At 35.6% G+C, this 14,874-nt stretch overlaps 1 protein-coding gene across 1 annotated transcript; it reads right to left on the bottom strand.

Moving 5' to 3' along the window:
* Positions 1-7,372: 7,372 nt before the first annotated feature.
* Positions 7,373-11,536, bottom strand: LOC111993359 (beta-amyrin synthase). The gene is given in 11 exon segments (XM_065770766.1): positions 7,373-7,759; positions 8,038-8,121; positions 8,213-8,293; positions 8,503-8,680; positions 10,042-10,071; positions 10,388-10,526; positions 10,529-10,538; positions 10,632-10,754; positions 10,905-11,024; positions 11,277-11,366; positions 11,474-11,536. Coding segments are annotated over 11 exon segments (1,041 nt in total). The 3' UTR covers positions 7,373-7,636.
* Between the last annotated feature and the right edge of the window lie 3,338 nt (positions 11,537-14,874).

The raw sequence follows: 14,874 nt of genomic DNA, 5'->3' as shown, positions 1-14,874 counted from the left end.
TAAGAACTCTTAAATGGTTTCCCTTGTGATTATGAATTCTTTTTGTCGCACCCAAGAGTTGATATGATCTCCTTCCACAGTGGCATTTGCAAAGAACTCCCTTATAAGTTCAGCATAGACATTTCCACTTGGATTTAGCAACTTTGTCCAAGTTCTCTCCTTGAACACTTCAGGTATGGAAGTGTTTTCAAGGGTCTCCATTCGTAGAACCCTTTCCATGATGATCGTTGCCCTTTTATAGCAATCGTTGTAGGCCATGTCTGCTTCAAAGGTTCTAAAATTCTTTGAGTCTATGCGTGGATGCTTTGAGGATTTCTTGGAAGCAGAGTACTTAGTGGGAGACATCTGGAAAAACAAACACAAAACATAAAAAGGAACAAGTGCAAAAACACAAAACAAGAACACAAACTTGATTAGAATCAAGTTAGTCCATTAAAGAAACACAAAGTCCTAAAAATAACATAAACAATGTCACACAGTCATCTTAAAAGTGCTAAACATATAATATCACAGATCTAGCATGATTGAAATTCAAAAGCATGACAAGTGTGCAAATGTGTGCATCAAGTGTGCATTTGGTGTGCATATGTGATGCACGTGCAAGGCATGACTAAACACATTTGGGTCAAAGTGTGTAAAACACACACCCAATGATCAAAACATGATAAACAAGTCCAATCATGGTAATCCCCAAAGTTTGGTATTCATTGGAGTCCAAAACAACACCAAAATATCATTTGGGCATTTTATCAAACACTTGATATGCACTTATAAAGCTAACATGTGGGTAATGCATGAACATGAGTGAATCTTGCCTAAACGCATGATAAAATTGCCACAATTGGCCAACACAAACACAAACAAACCAAATAGGACAAAACGCAATCAAGAAAATGAAAGAATTTTCACAAAATTTAAAATTTTTCAACCCTTTTTTCAAAATAACCCAAATAAAGTAAAACCTAGAATTTTGTGCATAATCTAAGGAAATAAAGATAAAAGATTATATAAACATACCTTAGAAAAGATTTGAAGAAGTTTTCTCTGGAGATTTGGTTGGGTTTTTGAGTGAAAATAGGTTTTGGGTTGTTTGAGGCTTGAGGGAGACGAAGTGAGGGAAAACAAGTGATTTTGAAAAACTGTCTATCTCATCCCTTTAAAACTGAAAACATGCGTTTTTCGCAGGTTAGATTCTCGCGAAGTTACTCGCGAAAAATGCCTTTGAAGCACAAAACTTTCGCGGGAAGACTTTACTCGCGAAGCAGTCACGAGATAGTCACGAAAGTTTCTATCTGAATTTTGTGTTTTCATGTTTGACTTAACCCATTGTCATGGGAAGAGTTTAATCACAAGCTTCTCATGAAAATGTCTTTGAAGGAGCTTTTGATGAAAAACAAGTAAAATGCAATTTGAACAAAAACTCAAAACACGAAAGTATAAAAACACTTTCAAAAACATATAAAATACTCAAAATTTTTTTGCGTAAATGTACTTTTAGTCCTTACATTTTGCATTTTTCCCATTTTGATCCCTACATTTTATTTGTACCACTTTTAGTCCCTAAACCAATTAACGCCTGACATTTAGGTCATTTTCGTCACTCAACCAACGACAAAAGCTGACGTGGCAAATGGAGCGCACTGTTGGCACAGTAAATGCTAACGTGTTTATTAAAATAATATTAAAAATGCTACATTAGCATCCATGTCAGCTTCTACATCAGCATCTAACCTTAAAAAATAAATTTATCAATTTTAAAAATTATAAAAAACAAAAAAACATAATTAAAAACAAAAAAATTGTGGAACTTAGAGCTGTAGGGACTAACCTAGAATCCCAAGACGACGACCCGTCTTCCTTTTCTCTCCCAAAAATCTTCCATTTCCGTTCCTCCTCGTCCTCCTCCTCCTCCTCCGACTCGCCCAAAACCTACCCCGATCTGAACAACCAACCCGACCAGACAGCGCAACCCAAGCTCCACGTCATTAGCCCGGAGCCCTACATCTCCTCCCAATTCTACACCTTCAACCTGGAATCCCACTTCCTCATGATCCGCTGCCTCCTTGAGCACCGCTTGGCCACGCTAGTGGAGATCTGCGCCACCACTCCACGCACCGTCCTGAAGTCGTGGCGTGCCTTCTGGAAAGACCGCAATGAGGAAACTGCGTGCCTCACCGCGTGGAAGTGAATCCAAGACAAGCACGCCGTCCTCTTTTTCTTCTTGAACTCTTTAAGCAAGTTCCTCCACTTCTCTCATCTCCGACGAAATCTATCTTGGTGCTTGCTGTATTTGTTTTGGATTTTTGATAAATTTGAAAAGGGATAATATGGGTTTATGAAAGGAAGTTTTTGGGTTTGTGATTGAGAATTTGTTGGGTTTGTGTATAAGGGCATTTGATGGGTTTGTGAAAAATGTTTAGATCTTAGGATTGACATAAAAAATTTGGTTGGTTGTCAGATCTGGTTTTTTTTTTTTTTTTTTTTTTTTTTTTTTTTTTTTTTTTTTTTTTTTTTTGAACTGAAAATTTGTTTAGTTGCCAAGAAAATGTATAAGAGTATTTTATTTTCCTTAAACCAATCTAAGTTCAAGGATGGAGTTCTTCACTACCTTGAGTCCATTGGTTGCCACGGTTTGTGTGTGTTTTTGTGTTTATGTTTTTGTGTTTGGTTGACAAGAAATGGCAAGAAATGGCAAGAAAATGCTAGAAAATTTGGGTGTGTGTTGTTATATTTAAATCTGGGTCTATGTTCATTGTGTTCATTCTAGGTTAGTCCCTACAGATCTAAGTTCCACAATTTTTTTGTTTTTAATTATGTTTTTTTTTTTTATAATTTTTAAAATTGATAAATTTATTTTTTAAGGTTAGATGCTAATGTGGAAGCTAACATGGATGCTGATGTAACATTTTCAATATTATTTTAATAGACACGTCAGCATTTACTGTGCCAACAGTGTACTTAGTTTGTCACGTTAGCTTTTGCCGTTGGTTGAGTGATGGAAAGGACCTAAATGTCAGACGTTAATTGGTTTAGGACCTAAAAGTGGTAAAAATAAAATGTAGGGACTAAAATGGAAAAAGTGCAAAATGTAGGGACTAAAAGTGCATTTACACCAAAATCTTAGGTTTAATCGACAAGCAATTGAGTATACACATCACATTTGAACACATACAATCACACAAATGAAATAAGTATCCATTGAACAAAGTCTTGTGTGTTGTGTGTGAGAATCAAATGTGGACTAGTCTTTAGTCCAGAGTGAAGCTTCAATGATCAATTCAATCAAGTCATACACAGTTAGTACTAAGTCAAGTGGTTTATCTCAATATAGAAATGAACATATATGACCTCCCACAAGAGAATGATTACATATCTTTGAAGCTTTTCAATTGGCTTCTTTACAATTCATAACATTTGATTTTTTTTTTTTGAACAATACATCTCATTTTGAGATTGATGCTTGAAATTTTTTATATTTCAATTTTTAGGCATCATACATTTTAATAGAAGTCGCTTTCCTTTTTTCCTAGTCAAATTCTAGTATGTGCGATGGCTTTTGTAGCTCATTATCTCTTTTCGAGATTTAATATTTGTTGAGTTATAAAGCAAAAACATAAAAAAGTGTGAGAAGATATATAGGCACAAGTCTATGCATGTATCAAAACCATCAAGACTATTGACAAATCATTCATGACAAACTTGAAGATCGATTTACAATAGTCACACATAGAATTCAAGATTTTTCCCACAAAGATAAATGTGCATACATAACAAGCTGCACTCGTAAATGCACTACGCCATTAGTATGAAGGTACTAGGCCAAACTCACATGTGATATACATAACACAAGTGATCAAACTTTTTAGAGATTTTTCAATTTTTATGGGTTTTTGAATTTTTCAACACACTCAAAAACAAAACATGTAAAGTAAGATCAACAAAAACAACAAGTACAAAACAAACTTGAAAAGAAACATGCTAAAATGTGAAACATAAGCAAATAGCCAATCAAAGTCACAACATATAGGAAGAATTGATGCATGAACATGGTCTAATGCTTATGCATGTGTACCTTTCTTCACCCACATGGCACGTGTGTTTGGGGTGATATCCCTAGATGATTCGGTACTAGAGCTATGATTCTCAAACCTTTGGCTGAAGCTTGCCAACAGGAAGTGATGGTATCTATTATCTTTATCACATCACCATAACCGGAATCAACTTCTCGCCTTTTTGAGTGCTTGGCATTCCAATTCCCCTTTCCTTGTCCTCTTAGCCTTTAAGAATCCGCTTTCTTCAATGTGTGAAGTTTATAGCAGTTAGGTCTTGTGTGTCCTCGAACTCTACAATGTTGGTAGAAGTGTTGAACTTGAGGACCTCTTTGAGACTTTGGAAGAGACTTCCTTTTAGCCTTGGGTTTGGCCATAAATGGATTTTGAAGTTTTGTTAAAACCTTTTGAGCAGTTCCATTAGGCTTCTTCTCCACTTTTACATTCTCAACACTTGATTTGCTACCATTGGTCCCTTAGCTTTAACAAATTTCATCTCCTTGGATATATTGGCATTCGAACTACTTTCTCTAGAATATCCTAGGCCACTTTTGTTAGAAAAAGGCTTTTGATGGGCAAGCATTTCATCAAGTTTCTTGGAGACAACACGCTCCACTTTGGCATTAGCTTTAATCACTTCAAGCTCAAGAAACTTGATCTTGGAGTAGGCCTCGGTTAGTTCTCCATTCAGTGCCTTAACTTCACACTTCATTTCCTTGTACCACACAGAAGACTTTTGTAATCTTGCTCTGCTTTCTTCATTTTTCTTATGGCTGCCTTAGCCACTCTTGCATACTCTCCAATCTTCTCTAGAAGAGAATTATAAGTCTCCTGCAATCCCTTTGTTCCTTCATAGACACATTCTTCACCTTCATCATCGAATTCCTCCCTAACTCCCATTGACTCCACTTCGGTGTGCTCACCGAGCTCTTCCACTAGTGCATTCAAATCTTTTGAAGAGTCCACAGGTGCAATGGTCATAAATGCGGAGTAATTTCCTTCTCCATCACAACTTTCTTCTGAGTCAGAATTTGAACCATCTAAGTCACTAAGTGTAGTTGCAAAGACTTTACCCTTTGCTTTCAAATACGTGGGTTATTCTTTCTTCACATGTCCATGTCCTTTGCACTCAAAGTATGTGACCATTTCAGACGGCGAGGAATCTCTTGAATCCTTCTTCTTGAAGTCTTTTTTGTCCTTCTTGAACTTTGAGAATTTTCCCTTCTCAAAAAACTTTGCATCTTTCTTGAATTTTAGGAACTTACGAAAGTTATTAGCAAGGTATGCCACATCCTTTTCAACCTCATCCTCATTTGAGGAGTCTTGAGCTTCCAATCTCTCATTGACCATCTTGAGAGTAAGAGATTTGCTCTTTCTTTGAGATGGTAGAGATAGAGAACCGATGAGTTCTTGAATTTTAATCTCATCGAGATCTTTGCTCTCTTTGATGGTAGTGACCTTTGCACGGAACTCTCCGGCAATGATCATAGAATCTTCCTCACAATCTTAGAGTCCTCCATCTTTTCTCCCAAGTTAAATTTCCCAATCACCACTTCATTTAGCTTCCCATAAAATGAGTCGAATGACTCATCTTTACTCATTTTCAGCTCCTCGAAGCTTGTGGTAAGCACTTGCAACTTGGTGTCCTTCACCTTTTTGGTGCCTTCATAAGTCGTCTCCAAGATTTGCCGTGCCACCTTGGCAATTGTAACATGAGAGATCTTGTGAAATTCGTCAGGAGAAACACCACAAAAAATAGCATTTAAAGCCTTGCTATTAGCATTAGCCGCCGTAAGAGCTGCCTTATCCAATGTGGATTTGGCGGCCTCTAGCGTAGTCCATCCTATCTCGACAGCGTCCCAAACACTATTATCAATAGAACTTAGAAATGCCCTCATACGGACTTTCCAAAAAGCATAATTGCTCCCATCAAAGTATAGAGGAGCATTAAGTGATTGAGATCAATCCATCTCAAAAAGAGTCTAGGATCACACTTAGGTAATGAAACCATAGCAAGTGCACCCGCTTTGATACCAATTGAAAGTGCGAAATTGTGTTAAAACACAAGAGTTGTTTAGACCCCCAAATTAAAACTAACAGCTCAGTTGATTTTACTTTAACTTAAACTAAGTGCGGAATAGAGTAACTGCAAGCGAACAAACAATAAAACTACTCTAAGCCATATTCATCAAATCACAGCAGTAAAATGAAAGCTAAAAGAATAGGGAAAGAGAATGCAAACACAAGATAACATGCCGATATGTTATCGAAGAGGAAACCGAAAAACTCGGCGAAAAACCTCTCTGCCGCCCTCCAAGAGGTAAATTGATCCACTAGAGAATAAGTTGGAGTATACTAATAACAAAAGAACCTCCAAGTCTAGTCTACCCCATGTACACGAGCCCTCCAAGCTCTTGCTACCAACTGACTTAGCCAAGCCTTGTCTTCTCTAGCTCTTCGGATCATGCAATTCAACCCGATTGCATCCACCAAACAAATGGCTTCTTCCAATGCTTCTCAGCAACACCAAAACCTTACTTTACACTAAGAATGGGTGTGGTAAGTGTTTGGGCTATCAACCTCTCAAGGATTTGGGAATGGAGAGGTAGGAGTTGAGAAAAACCACAATGGATTGTGTAGAGGATTGTAGGTATGACAATCTCTAACTCTCAAAGGTTGTGACTAGGGTTTTCTCTCTGAAAAGCACTCATTTCAATATGTGGGTAATGTGGGTATATATAGTGTGGGTAGAGACAGGGTGTATCAGATATTACAAAATAGCAAAACAGAATATTTCACAGGTATCTCGCGGGAAGGCCTTACCCGCTAGACACTCGCGAAAACCAGCTGTCATCATCTGTCGTGACTCTTCGCATTCCAGTCATGTGCTGAGCATATGCTTCACTTCGCGGGAACGCTTCTCGCGAGCTACTCGTGAAAACTCCTTTGATCTTCAATTTGCCTTAAGTCTTCACACTCTCTCTCACACACAACCTTACAAAAAAATCCCACATAAAATACAGAGTACATAAGATTGAACAAAATTACAATTAAATTTGACACGGAATTAAAGCTAACACAAAATAGTTGTAAATCACAACTTTACATTTATCAATGTCCTGATTTTTCTTTTCAAACTATTGGAAAAGACTTGAGGTTAATGTCCTTTGAATTTTGTATTCCCCACTTTCCCTAAGATTGTTACGTATGTTGTAGTTTAATGAATATTTTCTTCATATATATATATATATATATATATCGACCTTTGGCCTGGAATTGACTTATTTTAAATGTGACTTAAGTGACCTGTTCAAGTACAAATATGATGTAACATTGTGTACCAATGTGAAAATCAATAATAACTAGTCATGATAATAAGTTCAGAAAGACATAGTGGAAAAGGTTGTGTCTATATCATTATTACATAGATATTCCTTCAAGTAGTACCACATGAGTTATTATGGGAATCTAAATCTGCCGAATAATGTTATTAACTGCTACATCCCAGAATAGTAAGGGAATTAAAAACTGGGTTTTATTTATTTGCCATTCATATATTACTTGAACTACAGAATTCACTGCTTCACTCAAGCGATTCTAGATGGCAATGGGACATGCTTGCGGTATTCAGCGAGAGCCCACAACGGATATATATTTCTGTATGCTGCATAGTGTAACATGCAGTTCTGCATGAAGGTTCCAGTGATTTCCTGCCATAAAAGAATTATATAAATGGTTAAAAACGCTGGCAGTAAAATTCAAGCATAATATATTTCCATAGTTTGTTACTTTGTCTTTCTCCTCTTCCCTCTTTGATAAAAAATTCTTGTTTCAATCACCTAGTGTCACAAGCTAGTTTTAAACCTGTGTTCTTTATAGTGCAAGAAAGGAAAATATCTTCATTTCAATCTTCTTCTTCTTTTCTAAAAAAACATTATCTTTTTCCTTCTTTTGATTTTTGAAAGCTATGTTAATTACAAGGAGATACCTGTTGAGGAAAATCACCATCTTCCATTTGAGAATTGATTATCAGCTTTGCTGCATGGTGAAGAGGTGTTGGGTCTCTTTCAGCCTATTACAAAAGGTTTTGATATAGAATTATGAAAGAAAAACATAAGAATAGATAGTATGTATAATGCTAGATTTTTAAACTAACAACTTACTTGTCCAGCATGAATAAGACCCATCATTGCCCATGCAGTTTGCACCAAATTTGATCTGTTTCCTTCCAAAGGTACATATTCCTACATAATTTATGTAGCATCCACTGAATCTCATGTTTAGAAAAAACAATAACTTCATTGACAAAGATTCTTCCCTTAATAACAATTTGGGAAACAAAATGGGGTGTGTTATTAAAGGTGCTTGAACTGCTATCAATAGTGATCGAATCAAAGATATTATGAAAATTTATCAAAGAAGCTCAAAGCACATTCCATGTTGAGACATTTACCTTCTTTGGGCAAGAAAGATAGCTCTCTCCCCAGCCACCATCATCTCTCTGTATTTTGAGTAGAAAGTCAACTCCTTTGCGCATAGTGAGACAATTGTTGTAAGTCTTGCCAACAGCAGCCAAACCTCCAAGTGCAAACCACGAACCATAAGTGAAGCAAACTCCCCAATTTCCATACCTATAAAAATGCTTTATCATGTAATCGATTTTCTCTAATACTCCTTTGTATAATCAAAAATCGTTTCAAACATATCTAATTGAAAACCTCCTTCAGATATGAATTTATTTGATTTAGAGGAGAAGAACTTGCAGCAGAATCTCAATTCAAATTCAAACATGGGTTTGATTCGCATCCATGTTCTGAGATAAACCAGTTGAGGTACATACCATGAACTACTGGCATTTGTATGTCTTCAAGGTAGTGTACACCATTTTTAATGAAGTTTTCAATCTCTTCCTCCTATGCTTAGGGTATAAATTTGTTAAACCAAAACTAAGTTGGATTGCTGATGCGGTGCATTCACTACTCATGCTCAATAACAATATCCGCGAAGAATTCAGTTGTGAACAGTTTTAGACCTCTTAAAACACAACCAAATTGGTTAGCCTAGATTAATTAGCCAAGTTGTTACTTAGTCAAATTATGGAATTCTAGTTAAAGCAATCAAATAATCATATCAAAATAATAAGCAGCGGAATAATAAAAGACACAATGATATGATCACCCAGGAAACCACACGGTAAAAACCTGGGGAGGATTTGACCTAACTATCTCAAGGTAAACTTGAATTCACTATGCGAAAGAATTGAATTCATACAGAAGGACTACAAGCTCCCCGCTTGACTTCCTAATGCTACCCAGTAGAACTTACTGACACGACCACGTGCAAGCTCCCGAATCCACAGACTCTTTCTTTCTTGGACTCTTCAATCAAGTACAAGCACCCACACTTGTATCTTTAAGTTCTTGAATCTGCAACTGAACGATTATCAACATGTTGATAACCCTAAGTTTATGTGAAGGAAAGTTCCTCAAAGATCTCACAAGAGATTCACATAAACAGCAATATGAGCAACAAAGACCTTAGAGAGGTTTGGGTACAAAACCTAAAAAAAAGGAGGCACAAGAGGCACTCTAATCTCTCTCTTCCAAAGTCCTAAAAACGTTCTAGGGTTTTCCTTATATATAGGAGTGTTTTACTTGAACCCAAAACGTTTAAATAGAGTTTGGGCTGAACTGGAACTCTGCAGAAAAATAAATCTGTACATGGTTCAATCGATCGAAAATTACTCGATCGATCGAGCTTTACAGATTTAGTCCAATAAATCTGCAATCACTCGATTCCAATTTTACAAATAAACATACTTTGAGCAAGCCTAACAAGTTGGATTAAGCAGCTGAGGGGGGGGGGGGAGAAAAATAATATACCATAATATATGTCAATGTGTGAATTTAACGCAATTAGATAGTTTCAAAGTATTTCCAAAATAATATTTCAAGGTCAATTCAGTATGCTGAGATAATTACTTACTTCCAACCAATCTGATGCTCCTGCTGCTCCCATGCGGCTAAACACCATTTTTACTCTAAATTAAGCCATAGAATAAAGCTTATTGATCTGAATAAAGTGAAATACTTAAGAAATAAACATGTACTAGAGGGAAATAGAGCTTCACGGTTTGTGCAAAGTGAGTTTCAAAAGCCTTTAGAGTTTTATCATATCATTCAAATTAATATTAGCTACAATTGGAATTGGTAAAAGTTTAGGAGAAGATGCTTTAGAAAACAAAACCTTTTGCATTTGGAAAAGTAATTTTGTTGTAGTTAAACTATTTTAGTTTCGTGGTAAAACCAAGGGCATTCTGGATTTCTATTCATGCTCACTAGTGCCCAATAAATATTCTTGAAGATACGACATTAACTAAGTTAATCCTTACCTGTAGAGAAAGTAGGACGTTGACAGAATCATAGAACTGCTCTGGTTCCATTTGCTCACCAACAATTTCTGGTGGTATCATTGAGAAAGCAAGCAACACTGTGAAATAGATTAAATTTGATGAGGAACACAATGATTATGGATGAGGTGAAATACTTGACTTTATTGAATCGTGTAAACAAAGTAAATTACCTTCAAACCTTCTGCAGTGCAATTAGAAACTTGCCATCCATGATCTTGATCAGAGAAGGTCCACGATCCTTTGGAAATGTGACGGTACATGCTTTTGAAGTCCCCAGAAGGATTGTCTTTGACCTTTTTAATTTTTCATGGAAATTGCAATAATTAGATTGAGTGAATATATATATATATATATATATATATATATATAAGTAAAAGAAAAAAGGTCAAAAGTTATGCTTGATTATTAAGGTTAAGAGATGGTAAAAGAATTGAAAAGCAAACCTGAGATTTCTTTATGAAGTCATGTCCTCTTGCGAGTGTAGGTCCAATTTCATCGACAAGATTACTAGCAAGTAATGCTTGAATGGCAAAACCAGTATCCCACTCTTGACTACCAAAACTCTGCATACAAAATATCAAAATTAGCAAGCACTTATTTTCTTGCAGGGTACCTCAGCAATTATAAATTCAAAACCAGAAAACCATAGGTTTAGGATTATGCTAAAGTTTAAATGTATATATTGGTGTACATAGCCAACCCTAAAATAGAACAATTTATAATGTCTTCTTATACAGTTCAATATAAAGTGAAATGTAAATCTTCAACAGAGGGAAAAAAATTCTACAATTGTTTTGCTAAATATAAATACTAACCTGCATCTTTATTCCATCTTCAGCAACCCATATGTAATCTGGGATCCTAGCAAGATGCTTCTTGAAATAATCTCCATTTGGATCTTCAACCTAACAAGCAAGATAGAACCTGTTCAAAGCATGTGACATTAGGAAAACTATTTCATAGCCTAAGTAGATGCTTACCATTGCTTTTCTTGATTGTAAAGTTACATTACCTTTTCTACACATCCAATAGTAATGTATCGACTATTCTCATCTTCATAATGAATGTGCTTCATTGTTACTTGAAGAGCCTTCTCTCTAACCAACTTGTTAAATGGCCAACGAGTGAGAAGAGGCTTAGTGAATATGTATAGACTATCCCAAAACAAATTTTGTATAAGAGGGTGGGGATAGTAGATATCCTCCTATAATAATAGTTTTACAACCAATGCATTGAAAGAAATATTTACAAACATTTCTACTAAAAAAAAAGCTAGTATCAACCACGAGGAGAAAATTAAGGTAAACTCACCTGTGTGCATAGATGATGCACACTCTTCCAATTAATTTCTTTATAAGGTTCATTGTAGAGTTCCTCCCTCAATTGATCAATGAGAGGTGTGATTGGCCCAACAAACCTTTTCCCATATATATAAGTATAACATGGGCATGTACACCATTCGGCAGTAGCACCACATTTTGGCTACATTTTAGGGGCAAAGCAATTGGTAAGCCATAAGTAAAATAAGCATTTTGAATGTTGAAAGTTTTATTATGAAATTTCAAAAAACAAAAACCGGTAAAACTTTGTTGTAACAACTTTAAGTAGAGATGACTAATTCAAATAGAAGCAGTAAGTAGATATTGTACAAACCTGGATGCATGGGAAGGAATGAAGGAAGGATCCAAAATTCTGGGGGCATTGGATTGCTTCCAGTCCATTCAAACAGACCAAATATCTAGAATAAAGCAACATTGTGAAAGTTTGTTTAGACCCCTTAAACAGATTGTTTAACCTAATATATTAACCAAGTGATTACTTAGATTAACTTTTAGATCTAGGTTAAAACAAATAAATCATATCTTGCAAAGTTGTGGAAAAGTAAATAACACCACGATATGATTACCTAGAAAAATTGATGAAACTAACCCTTTTAAGGTAAAAACCTAGGGAGGATTTGACCTAATTATCCTTAAGGTAAACCAAATCCATTATAAGAGAATCGAAACTTTTACAAAAGATTTAACCCTAAATCTAATGCTATCTCATGTAGTAACTTACTGACACGACCACGTGCAAGCTCCGAATCCATGAACACTTTCTCTTCTTGGATTAACAGTAACACAATCACACCCTTGCTTGTGACTTTGAGACTCTATTCAAAGGTTTCAGATCACCTTTTTTTGTTGATATTGATGCAGCAACTAGTTCTGCCAATCTTGTGCAGTTAGAAGGTACAGAACCTCTCAAATCTCACAAAGAGTAACACACAAGTCTTCTAAAAGTCTTCAAAATGTAGCTAGGGTTTTCTTTTTATATATGGAGAAGTTTAAGTGAAACCCTAAACGTTTTTGTAGTGATTGGGCTAAAATAACCTTCTGCAGAAAACCATATCTCCGATTTTTTATCGGTTAGGTCTATTTCTCGATCGGTTGAGAAAGGTAGAACTTGAAATCTCTTTTTGGCAATCAGCTGGACTTTGAAATCTTGAAACACACTTATTTAAGCACACTCTAAAACACTTAGACTAAACTTGTTTTGCTCTCGGTTTGCCAACACAATACAACCACGATTCTAAACACATTGCATAGTTGAGTTATTTATCATATAATAGTTATCATCTAGAGTGTATATATTTGAAACTCAACCTATTTATTCCAAATTGGTAATACGAGTATGATTAGATTTTAGTTTACAGTACAAATTATTTTTAGTAGGTAAGTCTATTGAGATGTGAATTTTACTGAACATGGTCATATCGAAAGCCATGTCTTTCCCCAAGAAGGTATATGTGTAACTCCACCATGATCAAGGATCCATTTTTGCGCTCTTACACAAGCATTGTCCTGACCTTCATCAAGTCCTTCCCCAAGCATACGCATACAAATATAGTTGAGAGCTGTGCAAAACATGGTGCTATGGCCCTCTATGTGAAGTCCCCAACCACTATCTTCATTCTAATAATATACAAAATTTACAAAATTGTTGTTATATAGGAAAGATTGAACAAAAAGAAAAAAAGGTAGGCAAGAAATTTAGCCGAAGCTCTAATTTTGTCATTACGATTAACTTGTAAAGCTTCCAAAAATATGTACCTGATGGTAATATATGTATCGAAGGATTTCTTTTTGATACTCAGTAGGAAATACAATATTAAGATGTCCTGTAATATACATACAAAATACTTGCATTTTTTGAAAACCATAAGAAGTCACAGGCAGGCATCTCATAATCCAATTTCACATTGTATTGGAAACAATTGTATTATTCACTTTAAAATTGGATGAATTAAAAGAAATTATATCAGTAAGCACAATTTTCTATAGTTTTTCTCCCTCTCAATTATTTAGTATGGTATTACCCTACCAATTACCTCTCACAAAATTCATAGAAGCGGAAATTTTTTGTATTGGGCATGACATTTTTAGTTCGATACCACCCAAAAAAAAACTCTACTAATGTATTCTTTGTAAATAAGTATGCGAAAATAGTTTGTGTTCCATGAAGTATTGATCACAATGATGCTATTTAATGATGAAACTCACCAAGGGTGGAAGGAAGAACAATGGGCTAGCAATTTCAGCTGGCCAATGACCATCACTAGCTTGCAAGGCTGAATAGAAATGGACAGCCCTCTTCAATGCAGTTGTGGCATTTTCATATGTGATTTCTTGCCCATCCTCAATCTTAATTGTAGTGATTGTTTGCAAGGTTTTGAAAACCGGACCGAACCGTACGGTCCGACCGGAAAACCCTCAAACCGTTCAATTTTACAGTTCTTTTAGCCTCAAGAACCACTCTATGGGAAAAAAGCAGGGACCCATAAGAACTGCAGTCGGACCTCACGGTTCTGAGAACCGTGATCAGACCGCTTCTCACAGTTTTGAATCTGAACCTTAAAAAAAAAAAAAAAAAAAAAATTTTATTAATTTAATGTTTTTATATATATTTAAAATAATTATTAAATTAATTATGACGTCATCACGGTTCGACTCCAGTTCGACCTTGGTTCGACTTCCAAAACCTTGAACCTCTCCCTTTTACGGTATAATGAACGATCCGGGTCTGAAAATTTTGATTGTTTGTTTGAAATTTCTCTCCCTCAAAAACTGCAACCATTTTGACCAAAAAAAAAAGGATGACATTAGTGTCAACAAATTTATGAAGCATTGGTAAGCCTAATATATATAATTAAATATCATCAAAGTTTTTGAATCCTTATAGATTACAATGTATCCACAAGTGAGGGCAATATCATCACCTACAAATACTATAGAATTTCATTTCCTATATCAACCAGCCAAAATCGGATTTATAGATCCAACCTCTTCATTACAATAATATAATTTGTAGACACAAATTTTACTACTACTGCCACCTTTTAATCTGATGCTGCGTGCACAAAACCAGGGG

This window comes from Quercus suber, unplaced genomic scaffold (genome assembly GCF_002906115.3).
Source record: "Quercus suber isolate HL8 unplaced genomic scaffold, Cork oak 2.0 scaffold_35, whole genome shotgun sequence".
NCBI classification, from domain to species: Eukaryota; Viridiplantae; Streptophyta; class Magnoliopsida; order Fagales; family Fagaceae; genus Quercus; species Quercus suber.
Note: the sequence above shows the minus strand (reverse complement) of the source record. Positions and strands in the feature narration are given on the sequence as shown.